Raw genomic sequence first — 16,579 nt, 5'->3', positions numbered from 1 at the left:
ATGTTAGTCTATGAGGGATCTCGGGATCTCTTCAGCGCTGCAGGCAGGCAAGGGGGGGATTCCTCGGGGAAACCTCCACTTGGGCAAGGGAGAGGGACTCCTGGGGGGCACTTCTCCAGTGAAAGTCCGGTCCTTCAGGTCCTGGGGGCTGCGGGTGCAGGGTCTCTCCCAGGCGTCGGGACTTTAGGTTCAAAGAGTCGCGGTCAGGGGAAGCCTCGGGTTTCCCTCTGCAGGCGGCGCTGTGGGGGCTCAGGGGGGACAGGTTTTGGTACTCACAGTATCAGAGTAGTCCTGGGGTCCCTCCTGAGGTGTTGGATCGCCACCAGCCGAGTTGGGGTCGCCGGGTGCAGTGTTGCAAGTCTCACGCTTCTTGCGGGGAGCTTGCAGGGTTCTTTAAAGCTGCTGGAAACAAAGTTGCAGCTTTTCTTGGAGCAGGTCCGCTGTCCTCGGGAGTTTCTTGTCTTTTCGAAGCAGGGGCAGTCCTCCGAGGATGTCGAGGTCGCTGGTCCCTTTGGAAGGCGTCGCTGGAGCAGGATCTTTGGAAGGCAGGAGACAGGCCGGTGAGTTTCTGGAGCCAAGGCAGTTGTCGTCTTCTGGTCTTCCGCTGCAGGGGTTTTCAGCTGGGCAGTCCTTCTTCTTGTAGTTGCAGGAATCTAATTTTCTAGGGTTCAGGGTAGCCCTTAAATACTAAATTTAAGGGCGTGTTTAGGTCTGGGGGGTTAGTAGCCAATGGCTACTAGCCCTGAGGGTGGGTACACCCTCTTTGTGCCTCCTCCCAAGGGGAGGGGGTCACAATCCTAACCCTATTGGGGGAATCCTCCATCTGCAAGATGGAGGATTTCTAAAAGTCAGAGTCACCTCAGCTCAGGACACCTTAGGGGCTGTCCTGACTGGCCAGTGACTCCTCCTTGTTTTTCTCATTATTTTCTCCGGCCTTGCCGCCAAAAGTGGGGCCTGGCCGGAGGGGGCGGGCAACTCCACTAGCTGGAGTGTCCTGCTGGGTTGGCACAAAGGAGGTGAGCCTTTGAGGCTCACCGCCAGGTGTGACAATTCCTGCCTGGGAGAGGTGTTAGCATCTCCACCCAGTGCAGGCTTTGTTACTGGCCTCAGAGTGACAAAGGCACTCTCCCCATGGGGCCAGCAACATGTCTCGGTTTGTGGCAGGCTGCTAAAACTAGTCAGCCTACACAGATAGTCGGTTAAGTTTCAGGGGGCACCTCTAAGGTGCCCTCTGGGGTGTATTTTACAATAAAATGTACACTGGCATCAGTGTGCATTTATTGTGCTGAGAAGTTTGATACCAAACTTCCCAGTTTTCAGTGTAGCCATTATGGTGCTGTGGAGTTCGTGTTTGACAGACTCCCAGACCATATACTCTTATGGCTACCCTGCACTTACAATGTCTAAGGTTTTGTTTAGACACTGTAGGGGTACCAGGCTCATGCACTGGTACCCTCACCTATGGTATAGTGCACCCTGCCTTAGGGCTGTAAGGCCTGCTAGAGGGGTGTCTTACCTATACTGCATAGGCAGTGAGAGGCTGGCATGGCACCCTGAGGGGAGTGCCATGTCGACTTACTCGTTTTATCCTCACTAGCACACACAAGCTGGCAAGCAGTGTGTCTGTGCTGAGTGAGAGGTCTCCAGGGTGGCATAAGACATGCTGCAGCCCTTAGAGACCTTCCTTGGCATCAGGGCCCTTGGTACTAGAAGTACCAGTTACAAGGGACTTATCTGGATGCCAGGGTCTGCCAATTGTGGATACAAAAGTACAGGTTAGGGAAAGAACACTGGTGCTGGGGCCTGGTTAGCAGGCCTCAGCACACTTTCAATTGTAAACATAGCATCAGCAAAGGCAAAAAGTCAGGGGGCAACCATGCCAAGGAGGCATTTCCTTACACAACCCCCCCCCCCCCAAACGAAAGAGGATGAGACTAACCTTTCCCAAGAGAGTCTTCATTTTCTAAGTGGAAGAACCTGGAAAGGCCATCTGCATTGGCATGGGCAGTCCCAGGTCTGTGTTCCACTATAAAGTCCATTCCCTGTAGGGAGATGGACCACCTCAACAGTTTTTCCACCTTTCATTTGCATCAGCCATTTGAGAGGTCTGTGGTCAGTTTGAACTAGGAAGTGAGTCCCAAAGAGGTATGGTCTCAGCTTCTTCAGGGACCAAACCACAGCAAAGGCCTCCCTCTCAATGGCACTCCAACGCTGCTCCCTGGGGAGTAACCTCCTGCTAATGAAAGCAACAGGCTGGTCAAGGCCATCATCATTTGTTTGGGACAAAACTGCCCCTATCCCATGTTCAGAGGCATCAGTCTGCACAATGAACTGCTTAGAATAATCTGGAGCTTTTAGAACTGGTGCTGAGCACATTGCTTGTTTCAGGGTGTCAAAGGCCTGTTGGCATTCCACAGTCCAGTTCACTTTCTTGGGCATTTTCTTGGAGGTGAGTTCAGTGAGGGCTGTCACAATGGATCCATACCCCTTCACAAACCTCCTGTAATACCCAGTCAAGCCAAGGAATGCCCTGACTTGAGTCTGGGTTTTTGGAGCTACCCAGTCCAGAATAGTCTGGATCTTGGGTTGGAGTGGCTGAACTTGGCCTCCACCTACAAGGTGGCCCAAGTAAACCACAGTTCCCTGCCCTATCTGGCATTTGGATGCCTTGATAGAGAGGCCTGCAGATTGCAGAGCCTTCAAAACCTTCCTCAGGTGGACCAGGTGATCCTGCCAGGTGGAGCTAAAGACAGCAATATCATCAAGATAAGCTGTGCTAAAGGACTCCAAGCCAGCAAGGACTTGATTCACCAACCTTTGGAAGGTGGCAGGGGCATTCTTTAAACCAAAGGGCATGACAGTAAACTGATAATGCCCATCAGGTGTGGAGAATGCTGTTTTCTCTTTTGCTCCAGGTGCCATTTTTATTTGCCAGTACCCTGCTGTCAAGTCAAAGGTACTTAAGAATTTGGCAGCACCTAATTTGTCTATGAGCTCATCAGCTCTTGGAATTGGATGAGCATCTGTCTTGGTGACAGAATTGAGCCCTCTGTAGTCCACACAAAACCTCATCTCTTTCTTTCCATCTTTGGTGTGAGGTTTGGGGACTAAGACCACTGGGCTAGCCCAGGGGCTGTCAGAGCGCTCAATTACTCCCAATTCCAGCATCTTGTGGACTTCCACCTTGATGCTTTCCTTAACATGGTCAGACTGTCTAAAGATTTTGTTTTTGACAGGCATGCTGTCTCCTGTGTCCACATCATGGGTACACAGGTGTGTCTGACCAGGGGTTAAGGAGAAGAGTTCAGGAAACTGTTGTAGGACTCTCCTACAATCAGCTTGCTGTTGGCCAGAGAGGGTGTCTGAGTAGATCACTCCATCTACTGTGCCATCTTTTGGGTCTGATGACAGAAGATCAGGGAGAGGTTCACTCTCTGCCTCCTGATCCTCATCTGTTACCATCAACAGATTCACATCAGCCCTGTCATGGAAGAGCTTAAGGCGGTTCACATGGATCACCCTCTTGGGGCTCCTGCTTGTGCCCAGGTCCACCAGGTAGGTGACCTGACTCTTCCTTTCTAGTACTGGGTAAGGGCCACTCCATTTGTCCTGGAGTGCCCTGGGAGCCACAGGCTCCAGAACCCAGACTTTCTGCCCTGGTTGGAACTCAACCAGTGCAGCCTTTTGGTCATACCAAAACTTCTGGAGCTGTTGGCTGGCCTCAAGGTTTTTGGTTGCCTTTTCCATGTACTCTGCCATTCTAGAGCGAAGGCCAAGTACATAGTCCACTATGTCCTGTTTAGGCTCATGGAGAGGTCTCTCCCAGCCTTCTTTAACAAGGGCAAGTGGTCCCCTTACAGGATGACCAAACAGAAGTTCAAAGGGTGAGAATCCTACTCCCTTCTGTGGCACCTCTCTGTAAGCGAAGAGCAGACATGGCAAGAGGACATCCCATCTCCTTTTGAGTTTTTCTGGGAGCCCCATGATCATGCCTTTTAATGTCTTGTTGAATCTCTCAACCAAGCCATTAGTTTGTGGATGGTATGGTGTAGTGAATTTATAAGTCACTCCACACTCATTCCACATGTGCTTTAGGTATGCTGACATGAAGTTGGTACCTCTGTCAGACACCACCTCCTTAGGGAAACCCACTCTGGTAAAGATACCAATGAGGGCCTTGGCTACTGCAGGGGCAGTAGTCGACCTAAGGGGAATAGCTTCAGGATACCTGGTAGCATGATCCACTACTACCAGGATATACATATTTCCTGAGGCTGTGGGAGGTTCTAGTGGACCAACTATGTCCACACCCACTCTTTCAAAGGGCTCCCCCACCACTGGAAGTGGAATGAGGGGGGCCTTTGGATGCCCACCTGTCTTACCACTGGCTTGACAGGTGGGGCAGGAGAGGCAAAACTCCTTAACCATGTTGGACATATTGGGCCAGTAGAAGTGGTTGACTAACCTCTCCCACGTCTTGGTTTGTCCCAAATGTCCAGCAAGGGGAATGTCATGGGCCAATGTTAGGATGAACTGCCTGAACAGCTGAGGCACTACCACTCTCCTAGTGGCACCAGGTTTGGGGTCTCTGGCCTCAGTGTACAGGAGTCCATCTTCCCAATAGACCCTATGCGTTCCATTTTTCTTGCCTTTGGACTCTTCAGCAGCTTGCTGCCTAAGGCCTTCAAGAGAGGGACAGGTTTCTTGTCCCTTACACAGCTCCTCCCTTGAGGGTCCCCCTGGGCCTAAGAGCTCAACCTGATAAGGTTCAAGCTCCGAAGGCTCAGTTCCCTCAGAGGGCAGAACTTCTTCCTGAGAAGAGAGGTTCCCTTTCTTCTGCTGTGTTGCAGTTGGTTTCCCAACTGACTTTCCTTTCCTCTTGGTAGGCTGGGCCATTCTTCCAGACTCCAGCTCTACTTGTTCACCCTGTGCCTTGCACTGTGCTCTTGTTTTCACACACACCAGTTCAGGGATACCCAGCATTGCTGCATGGGTTTTTAGTTCTACCTCAGCCCATGCTGAGGACTCCAGGTCATTTCCAAGCAGACAGTCCACTGGGATATTTGAGGAGACCACCACCTGTTTCAGGCCATTGACCCCTCCCCATTCTAAAGTAACCATTGCCATGGGATGTACTTTTCTCTGATTGTCAGCGTTGGTGACTGTGTAAGTTTTTCCAGTCAGGTATTGGCCAGGGGAAACCAGTTTCTCTGTCACCATGGTGACACTGGCACCTGTATCCCTCAGGCCCTCTATTCTAGTCCCATTAATTAAGAGTTGCTGTCTGTATTTTTGCATGTTAGGCGGCCAGACAGCTAGTGTGGCTAAATCCACCCCACCCTCTGAAACTAGAATAGCTTCAGTGTGGACCCTGATTTGCTCTGGGCACACTGTTGATCCCACTTGGAGACTAGCCATACCAGTGTTACCTGGATGGGAGTTTGGAGTGGAACCTTTCTTGGGACAGGCCTTGTCTCCAGTTTGGTGTCCATGCTGTTTACAGCTATGACACCAGGCCTTTTTGGGATCAAAGTTTTTACCCTTGTACCCATTGTTTTGTGAAGAGGCTCTGGGCCCACCCTCCTGTGCAGGTTTTTGGGGGCCTGTAGAAGACTCTTTACTATTTTTAGTTTTGGTTGTCTCATCACCCTTCCCCTGGGGAGTCTTTGTGACCCCTTTCTTTTGGTCACCCCCTGTTGAAGTCTTGGACACCCTTGTCTTGACCCAATGGTCCGCCTTCTTTCCCAATTCTTGGGGAGAAATTGGTCCTAGGTCTACCAGATGCTGATGCAGTTTATCATTGAAACAATTACTTAACAGGTGTTCTTTCACAAATAAATTGTACAGCCCATCATAATTACTTACACCACTGCCTTGAATCCAACCATCTAGTGTTTTCACTGAGTAGTCAACAAAGTCAACCCAGGTCTGGCTCGAGGATTTTTGAGCCCCCCTGAACCTAATCCTGTACTCCTCAGTGGAGAATCCAAAGCCCTCAATCAGGGTACCCTTCATGAGGTCATAAGATTCTGCATCTGGTCCAGAGAGTGTGAGGAGTCTATCCCTACACTTTCCTGTGAACATTTCCCAAAGGAGAGCACCCCAGTGAGATCTGTTCACTTTTCTGGTTACACAAGCCCTCTCAAAAGCTGTGAACCATTTGGTGATGTCATCACCATCTTCATATTTAGTTACAATCCCTTTAGGGATTTTCAACATGTCAGGAGAATCTCTGACCCTATTTATGTTGCTGCCACCATTGATGGGTCCTAGGCCCATCTCTTGTCTTTCCCTCTCTATGGCTAGGATCTGTCTTTCCAAAGCCAACCTTTTGGCCATCCTGGCTAACTGGATGTCCTCTTCACTGGGGCTATCCTCAGTGATTTCAGAGGTGTTGGTCTCTCCTGTGAGGGAACCAGCATCTCTGACTATTATTTTTGGAGTCAGGGTTTGAGGGACCCTGTTCTCCTTAGATAGGACTGGTAGGGGGGAATTGTCCTCCAAGTCACTATCCTCTTCCTCTGAGTTGCCACCCTCAGAGGGGTTGGCCTTTTCAAACTCTGCCAAAAGCTCCTGGAGCTGTATTTTGGTAGGTTTGGGGCCCATTGTTATTTTCTTTATTTTACAGAGTGACCTTAGCTCCCTCATCTTAAGATGGAGGTAAGGTGTGGTGTCGAGTTCCACCACAGTCACATCTGTGCTAGACATTTTGCTTCTAAAAGTTGGAATACTTTTTAAGAATCTACAACTGGTTCTAGAATCTAATTCAAACTTTTACAAACTTTTAAACTCTAAAAGAAATGCTAAACAGGGACTTAACACACAAGGCCCTAGCAGGACTTTTAAGAATTTAGAAAACTTTTCAAATTGCAAAAATCAATTTCTAATGACAATTTTGGAATTTGTCGTGTGATCAGGTATTGGCTGAGTAGTCCAGCAAATGCAAAGTCTTGTACCCCACCGCTGATCCACCAATGTAGGAAGTTGGCTCTGTATGTGCTATTTCAAAGTAAGGAATAGCATGCACAGAGTCCAAGGGTTCCCCTTAGAGGTAAAATAGTGGTAAAAATAGATAATACTAATGCTCTATTTTGTGGTAGTGTGGTCGAGCAGTAGGCTTATCCAAGGAGTAGTGTTAAGCATTTGTTGTACATACACATAGACAATAAATGAGGTACACACACTCAGAGACAAATCCAGCCAATAGGTTTTTATATAGAAAAATATCTTTTCTTAGTTTATTTTAAGAACCACAGGTTCAAATTCTACATGTAATATCTCATTCGAAAGGTATTGCAGGTAAGTACTCTAGGGACTTCAAATCATCAAAATTGCATGTATACTTTTCAAGTTATTGACAAATAGTTGTTTTAAAAGTGGACACTTAGTGCAATTTTCACAGTTCCTAGGGGAGGTAAGTATTTGTTAGGTTAACCAGGTAAGTAAGACACTTACAGGGCTTAGTTCTTGGTCCAAGGTAGCCCACCGTTGGGGGTTCAGAGCAACCCCAAAGTCACCACACCAGCAGCTCAGGGCCGGTCAGGTGCAGAGTTCAAAGTGGTGCCCAAAACGCATAGGCTAGAATGGAGAGAAGGGGGTGCCCCGGTTCCGGTCTGCTTGCAGGTAAGTACCCGCGTCTTCGGAGGGCAGACCAGGGGGGTTTTGTAGGGCACCGGGGGGGACACAAGTCCACACAGAAATTTCACCCTCAGCGGCGCGGGGGCGGCCGGGTGCAGTGTAGAAACAAGCGTCGGGTTCGCAATGTTAGTCTATGAGGGATCTCGGGATCTCTTCAGCGCTGCAGGCAGGCAAGGGGGGGATTCCTCGGGGAAACCTCCACTTGGGCAAGGGAGAGGGACTCCTGGGGGGCACTTCTCCAGTGAAAGTCCGGTCCTTCAGGTCCTGGGGGCTGCGGGTGCAGGGTCTCTCCCAGGCGTCGGGACTTTAGGTTCAAAGAGTCGCGGTCAGGGGAAGCCTCGGGTTTCCCTCTGCAGGCGGCGCTGTGGGGGCTCAGGGGGGACAGGTTTTGGTACTCACAGTATCAGAGTAGTCCTGGGGTCCCTCCTGAGGTGTTGGATCGCCACCAGCCGAGTCGGGGTCGCCGGGTGCAGTGTTGCAAGTCTCACGCTTCTTGCGGGGAGCTTGCAGGGTTCTTTAAAGCTGCTGGAAACAAAGTTGCAGCTTTTCTTGGAGCAGGTCCGCTGTCCTCGGGAGTTTCTTGTCTTTTCGAAGCAGGGGCAGTCCTCAGAGGATGTCGAGGTCGCTGGTCCCTTTGGAAGGCGTCGCTGGAGCAGGATCTTTGGAAGGCAGGAGACAGGCCGGTGAGTTTCTGGAGCCAAGGCAGTTGTCGTCTTCTGGTCTTCCGCTGCAGGGGTTTTCAGCTGGGCAGTCCTTCTTCTTGTAGTTGCAGGAATCTAATTTTCTAGGGTTCAGGGTAGCCCTTAAATACTAAATTTAAGGGCGTGTTTAGGTCTGGGGGGTTAGTAGCCAATGGCTACTAGCCCTGAGGGTGGGTACACCCTCTTTGTGCCTCCTCCCAAGGGGAGGGGGTCACAATCCTAACCCTATTGGGGGAATCCTCCATCTGCAAGATGGAGGATTTCTAAAAGTCAGAGTCACCTCAGCTCAGGACACCTTAGGGGCTGTCCTGACTGGCCAGTGACTCCTCCTTGTTTTTCTCATTATTTTCTCCGGCCTTGCCGCCAAAAGTGGGGCCTGGCCGGAGGGGGCGGGCAACTCCACTAGCTGGAGTGTCCTGCTGGGTTGGCACAAAGGAGGTGAGCCTTTGAGGCTCACCGCCAGGTGTGACAATTCCTGCCTGGGAGAGGTGTTAGCATCTCCACCCAGTGCAGGCTTTGTTACTGGCCTCAGAGTGACAAAGGCACTCTCCCCATGGGGCCAGCAACATGTCTCGGTTTGTGGCAGGCTGCTAAAACTAGTCAGCCTACACAGATAGTCGGTTAAGTTTCAGGGGGCACCTCTAAGGTGCCCTCTGGGGTGTATTTTACAATAAAATGTACACTGGCATCAGTGTGCATTTATTGTGCTGAGAAGTTTGATACCAAACTTCCCAGTTTTCAGTGTAGCCATTATGGTGCTGTGGAGTTCGTGTTTGACAGACTCCCAGACCATATACTCTTATGGCTACCCTGCACTTACAATGTCTAAGGTTTTGTTTAGACACTGTAGGGGTACCAGGCTCATGCACTGGTACCCTCACCTATGGTATAGTGCACCCTGCCTTAGGGCTGTAAGGCCTGCTAGAGGGGTGTCTTACCTATACTGCATAGGCAGTGAGAGGCTGGCATGGCACCCTGAGGGGAGTGCCATGTCGACTTACTCGTTTTATCCTCACTAGCACACACAAGCTGGCAAGCAGTGTGTCTGTGCTGAGTGAGAGGTCTCCAGGGTGGCATAAGACATGCTGCAGCCCTTAGAGACCTTCCTTGGCATCAGGGCCCTTGGTACTAGAAGTACCAGTTACAAGGGACTTATCTGGATGCCAGGGTCTGCCAATTGTGGATACAAAAGTACAGGTTAGGGAAAGAACACTGGTGCTGGGGCCTGGTTAGCAGGCCTCAGCACACTTTCAATTGTAAACATAGCATCAGCAAAGGCAAAAAGTCAGGGGGCAACCATGCCAAGGAGGCATTTCCTTACAGACGTTCATCCTGCTATTTATCTAGGTTGTAGCCATTTTTTGAGGATTCCATCCTAGCCCAGATTTGCTATTTGCAGATATTTTTAGGAGAATGTGCAAAAACTGCTTTCTATTAAGTCTGTTCATGATGCTTGGTTATTCATTTGAAAGTATGGTGGGGTCTGTGAAGTGTTGCGTCTGTCCATTTCTGAGCGACTTTAAGATGTTTAGTAGGACTTTTTGTATTTGTGTGCTGCTACTTGGTGACAAGTGAAGTTTGCATGACTATAAATAATTGTTGTCTTTATTGTGTTTGTACAAAATTCTGTCCATGTAGGTTGCTTGCTCAGGGCTGTCTGAACCACATCTGATTAGGAGTTGTTTTGGGCAGAAGTGTTATGACCTGGTAGCCATTTAATTTGAGCTGAAGCATTGATTGAAGAAGTAGCCAAGGTGCCAGTCCTCATAACATTCCCATCTTCTCTTTATCTACTCTTGGCAAAACTTTTGCCACTTACCAGATCAGCGTGTTTCAGAATATGAATTTGTTTGTTTTCAATAGTTTATATTTATGTGAAGTAAGTTTATTCCAGCACATTGTTCTGAATGCCATTGAGCACCTAGGGTGGTAGACCACAACTAGATTGTTTTTCAAAATACCACAACTTTGTTTATACTCAAATTTTACCATAACAAGCAAATAAAAAACAGGGTTGAGATTAACAGCCATTCAAACATCTGTGTGTGTGTGGGGGAAATCCCAGATAATGCTCGTAATAAACATAATCATTGGACTTTGTTTTGTTAGAAATATTTGTTAACTATTAACAATATTTCAGGAACAAGCCAAACAACTGCGGAAAAGAAATTGGGAGGCCTTAAAAAACATTTTAGACAATATGGCTAATGTGACCTACTGTACTACGTGGTCTGAAGCACAGCAGTATCTGATGGACAATCCTACTTTTGCAGAGGATGAAGAACTTCAAAGTATGTACAATGTTTTTCTTTGTTCCATGATTTTAGTCTGCTTTGACAAACTGTTTTGGTTCAAAAATGAGCGGCATCTTGCTTCACACACCCATTCAGTTATATTTAAAATGTATATTTTCTCTTATCATTAGCTTTTCTGTGCCAGTATGACCTACAGAATGTGCATCTCTGATCTTGAAACAAACTGTCACAAACATTAAAAGCATTAGAATGAGGATATGGCTCTAAAACTATTTTTGCCCTTATCCCCCACCTTTGCAGGCCACCTTAGTATTCCAACAATCAATGTTAAACAGATTGACTTGTTTATCCGAGTATTCCCTCGTCCTCAAAATACGAATCTGAGGTAAAATACAAAATGACATTTTTCTAAAACCAACATTATAGCTTCTTTGTATGCTGTTTAGAGCTTCCTCTCGATCATGGGATCTTGATCATATTTTATCAAATTTAAATAACCCTGACCCCCCACAACGTACGTCTGTGTACCTGAGGCCTGAACACTGTATCTGTGTTTCAAAGGCCACGAGGGAGTGGCACCAAGTTTTTGTTTATTTTTTTCCTCATCACTCTTGATTTTAAAGAGATACACAAATGGCCCCTTTCCCTTCATTGTAGTAAGTCTTCTAGCCTTCTTAGCCCTCCAAAGCGTCTTCCCACAAATTCCTTAATTTCTTTAACTTGAGTGACAAGTGTTTGGATGTAGGAATACTACTTTTATTGGAAACTCAACAGTCAGTACAGTGTTGCACCATGAATAAGAAAATATTGTATAGAGGGCTAGACAGTAGTGGTCCATTGGGGTACTTCGGTTTTGCAGTATGAATCATTTTTCTGGATTCACAAGCAAGCTGTGCATTACTCTGCCATCCAGTGTTTGGCTCCATAATCTTTCTGGTTGTCTTTTTTTTTTATATATATATTTTTTTTAAACATCATCTGTAGCTTTTGGTGCTATGTCCTTTCTCCCCTAGCGTCAGACGCGTGCTGTACATGGTCAGTATTGTCTTTCTTTTTTCTGGCATTGGCTCTGGAAGCATCAGCCAAAGTTCTATGGACCCTTAGACAGATAAAGAGCGAAGTCAATAGAATGTAGTTTTTTGTTTATTATTTGTTTTTTTTTTAACAAAAATTCTCCACTTGCGAAGTCAGTAGAGAGAGAAAAAAGGAAGAATGCTGACTATCTCTGAAACGTACAGAAGAACACTAAAAAGTAATGAATATTAGGTGGGCCTCATGAGTGGATGGCGACACGGTCTGAGAATTCACAGGCACGGGACAGAATCGGTCTATGGAAATAGAAAATACTCCCTTTTGGGTTCTGTCCCAAGTGTTGCCTCAAGCTTGCCCAAAAGGATAGCCATCCAGTCTGCAATCTCTACCTTCCATTGGACTGAGTTCTTCCTGAAAACATTGAGGGACCAAAGTGAAGCACAGAGGGGTACACTATGCAGAGAAAGGAGAGCTCATCCCTTGGGGAACTAGGACTCTTACGAGGTGGCATTAGACAGAAGGATCAAATGCCCACAGAGAAGCTGTCTGTTTGGGGCAGGAGGTGCAGCGAAGGAGGCACAAGGAGGGAGACTTCCGAAAATGCCCAAAGGTAATGAGCAAAAAAAGAGAGGATCTGACCTCGAAAGAAAAAAAAAAAAAAAGTCACTCTAAGCTCCAAGACTGCCTCAGCACCGAAAGATGTGTCAAGCGCAAGACAGTTGAACCATGGAGTCCCACAGGCTCCATCACAAGGACACCAGCGAGGATGGTGCATCTCTGAGAAGCACTCGGTGTCTAAAGATGCTCAAGAGAGTAGTAGGAGCCAATGTCCATTGCTTAAGAGGAGGAAAAAAGGCATTTCAGTGCATCCCTTCTAGAATATTGATTCCCACTGAAGACTTCAGGGGATAGAAGTCAGAAGGAACATGTCAACCTCCAATCCTTTCCATGCCAGAGCCGCAAGAGGAATCAGAAATTCTATGAAAGCACCCTTCTTGACTCTGACCCCACTATTGCCTGGTTTCTGATGTGACTTTGACTGCTAGTGCACTTTGTCCCAACTAAGCTGGTTCCCAGTGCCAGATCTTTCCCCAATAGTGCAGTTGTTTTGCACAATTAGTAAACTCTTCAGTTACCACTGTAACTCCCTAGTAAATGGTACCCCGGGTACCTAGGTGTAAGGAAATGCCTCCTTGGCATGGTTGCCCCCTGACTTTTTGCCTTTGCTGATGCTATGTTTACAATTGAAAGTGTGCTGAGGCCTGCTAACCAGGCCCCAGCACCAGTGTTCTTTCCCTAACCTGTACTTTTGTATCCACAATTGGCAGACCCTGGCATCCAGATAAGTCCCTTGTAACTGGTACTTCTAGTACCAAGGGCCCTGATGCCAAGGAAGGTCTCTAAGGGCTGCAGCATGTCTTATGCCACCCTGGAGACCTCTCACTCAGCACAGACACACTGCTTGCCAGCTTGTGTGTGCTAGTGAGGACAAAACGAGTAAGTCGACATGGCACTCCCCTCAGGGTGCCATGCCAGCCTCTCACTGCCTATGCAGTATAGGTAAGACACCCCTCTAGCAGGCCTTACAGCCCTAAGGCAGGGTGCACTATACCATAGGTGAGGGCACCAGTGCATGAGCATGGTACCCCTACAGTGTCTAAACAAAACCTTAGACATTGTAAGTGCAGGGTAGCCATAAGAGTATATGGTCTGGGAGTTTGTCAAACACGAACTCCACAGCACCATAATGGCTACACTGAAAACTGGGAAGTTTGGTATCAAACTTCTCAGCACAATAAATGCACACTGATGCCAGTGTACATTTTATTGTCAAATACACCCCAGAGGGCACCTTAGAGTTGCCCCCTGAAACTTAACCGACTATCTGTGTAGGCTGACTAGTTTTAGCAGCCTGCCACAAACCGAGACATGTTGCTGGCCCCATGGGGAGAGTGCCTTTGTCACTCTGAGGCCAGTAACAAAGCCTGCACTGGGTGGAGATGCTAACACCTCCCCCAGGCAGGAATTGTCACACCTGGCGGTGAGCCTCAAAGGCTCACCTCCTTTGTGCCAACCCAGCAGGACACTCCAGCTAGTGGAGTTGCCCGCCCCCTCCGGCCAGGCCCCACTTTTGGCGGCAAGGCCGGAGAAAATAATGAGAAAAACAAGGAGGAGTCACTGGCCAGTCAGGACAGCCCCTAAGGTGTCCTGAGCTGAAGTGACTCTAACTTTTAGAAATCCTCCATCTTGCAGATGGAGGATTCCCCCAATAGGGTTAGGATTGTGACCCCCTCCCCTTGGGAGGAGGCACAAAGAGGGTGTACCCACCCTCAGGGCTAGTAGCCATTGGCTACTAACCCCCCAGACCTAAACACGCCCTTAAATTTAGTATTTAAGGGCTACCCTGAACCCTAGAAAATTAGATTCCTGCAACTACAAGAAGGACTGCCCAGCTGAAAACCCCTGCAGCGGAAGACCAGAAGACGACAACTGCCTTGGCTCCAGAAACTCACCGGCCTGTCTCCTGCCTTCCAAAGATCCTGCTCCAGCGACGCCTTCCAAAGGGACCAGCGACCTCGACATCCTCTGAGGACTGCCCCTGCTTCGAAAAGACAAGAAACTCCCGAGGACAGCGGACCTGCTCCAAGAAAGGCTGCAACTTTGTTTCCAGCAGCTTTAAAGAACCCTGCAAGCTCCCCGCAAGAAGCGTGAGACTTGCAACACTGCACCCGGCGACCCCGACTCGGCTGGTGGAGATCCGACACCTCAGGCGGGACCCCAGGACTACTCTGATACCGTGAGTACCAAAACCTGTCCCCCCTGAGCCCCCACAGCGCCGCCTGCAGAGGGAATCCCGAGGCTTCCCCTGACCGCGACTCTTTGAACCTAAAGTCCCGACGCCTGGGAGAGACCCTGCACCCGCAGCCCCCAGGACCTGAAGGACCGGACTTTCACTGGAGAAGTGACCCCCAGGAGTCCCTCTCCCTTGCCCAAGTGGAGGTTTCCCCGAGGAATCCCCCCCCTTGCCTGCCTGCAGCTCTGAAGAGATCCCGAGATCTCTCATAGACTAACATTGCGAACCCGACGCTTGTTTCTACACTGCACCCGGCCGCCCCCGCGCCGCTGAGAGTGAAATTTCTGTGTGGACTTGCGTCCCCCCCGGTGCCCTACAAAACCCCCCTGGTCTGCCCTCCGAAGACGCGGGTACTTACCTGCAAGCAGACCGGAACCGGGGCACCCCCTTCTCTCCATTCTAGCCTATGTGTTTTGGGCACCACTTTGAACTCTGCACCTGACCGGCCCTGAGCTGCTGGTGTGGTGACTTTGGGGTTGCTCTGAACCCCCAACGGTGGGCTACCTTGGACCAAGAACTAAGCCCTGTAAGTGTCTTACTTACCTGGTTAACCTAACAAATACTTACCTCCCCTAGGAACTGTGAAAATTGCACTAAGTGTCCACTTTTAAAACAGCTATTTGTGAATAACTTGAAAAGTATACATGCAATTTTGATGATTTGAAGTTCCTAAAGTACTTACCTGCAATACCTTTCGAATGAGATATTACATGTAGAATTTGAACCTGTGGTTCTTAAAATAAACTAAGAAAAGATATTTTTCTATACAAAAACCTATTGGCTGGATTTGTCTCTGAGTGTGTGTACCTCATTTATTGTCTAGGTGTATGTACAACAAATGCTTAACACTACTCCTTGGATAAGCCTACTGCTCGACCACACTACCACAAAATAGAGCATTAGTATTATCTCTTTTTGCCACTATCTTACCTCTAAGGGGAACCCTTGGACTCTGTGCATGCTATTCCTTACTTTGAAATAGCACATACAGAGCCAACTTCCTACACTAGGGTACTAAGGAAGGTCTCTGAGGGCTGCAACACCAGGTGTGCTACCCCCAGAGATCCCTCACCAAACTCCCACAAGGCTGCGTGTTTTGGTGCAGGCTAAATTGAAAACGCGACCTGGCACACCCCTGTTTGTCAGGCCCTCTCTCACTAGATGTGCTAGATGTAAGTCACCCCTAAGGCAGGATGCATCCAGGCACATGAGAGCATATATGCATGAGCAGATATGCCCCTGCTACGTCTGTCTATTCTGAGACGTAAGTGTACAGGAAAGTCATTTTAAATGCTTGTGCTGGACACTGGTCATTACAAGTTCCCAGCTACATGATTAGTTAAATTAGCAGGCATGCCCACTTCGTGACAGCCCCACACCTAAGGTGGATGAGTTGAAGTGGACACTACTGTAGGAAGTTGGCTCTGTATGTGCTATTTCAAAGTAAGGAATAGCATGCACAGAGTCCAAGGGTTCCCCTTAGAGGTAAAATAGTGCTAAAAAGAGATAATACTAGTGCTCTATTTTGTGGTAGTGTGGTCGAGCAGTAGGCTTATCCAAGGAGTAGTGTTAAGCATTTGTTGTACATACACATAGACAATAAATGAGGTACACACACTCAGAGACAAATCCAGCCAATAGGTTTTGTTATAGAAAAATATCTTTTCTTAGTTTATTTTAAGAACCACAGGTTCAAATTTAACATGTAATATCTTGTTTGAAAGGTATTGCAGGTAAGTACATTAGGAACTTTGAATCATTTCAATTGCATGTATACTTTTCAAGTTATTCACAAATAGCTGTTTTAAAAGTGGACACTTAGTGCAATTTTCACAGTTCCTGGGGGAGGTAAGTTTTTGTTAGTTTTACCAGGTAAGTAAGACACTTACAGGGTTCAGTTCTTGGTCCAAGGTAGCCCACCGTTGGGGGTTCAGAGCAACCCCAAAGTTACCACACCAGCAGCTCAGGGCCGGTCAGGTGCAGAGTTCAAAGTGGTGCCCAAAACGCATAGGCTAGAATGGAGAGAAGGGGGTGCCCCGGTTCCGGTCTGCTTGCAGGTAAGTACCCGCGTCTTCGGAGGGCAGACCAGGGGGGTTTTG

The 16,579-nt window shown here is 48.3% G+C and overlaps 1 protein-coding gene across 1 annotated transcript in view; it reads left to right on the top strand.

The window, feature by feature from the left end:
• LOC138274069 (pre-mRNA-processing factor 40 homolog A-like) overlaps positions 1 to 16,579 on the top strand; it is a gene marked incomplete at its 3' end in the record, with an annotated part of 550,808 nt that overhangs the window by 298,311 nt on the left and 235,918 nt on the right. The window contains exon 15 of the mRNA XM_069218962.1: positions 10,480 to 10,630. Coding sequence (XP_069075063.1) covers positions 10,480 to 10,630 — 151 coding nt within the window. The remainder of the gene's footprint in view (positions 1 to 10,479; positions 10,631 to 16,579) is intronic.

This window comes from Pleurodeles waltl, unplaced genomic scaffold, assembly GCF_031143425.1.
Source record: "Pleurodeles waltl isolate 20211129_DDA unplaced genomic scaffold, aPleWal1.hap1.20221129 scaffold_155, whole genome shotgun sequence".
Taxonomy (NCBI): Eukaryota; Metazoa; Chordata; class Amphibia; order Caudata; family Salamandridae; genus Pleurodeles; species Pleurodeles waltl.
Note: the sequence above shows the minus strand (reverse complement) of the source record. Positions and strands in the feature narration are given on the sequence as shown.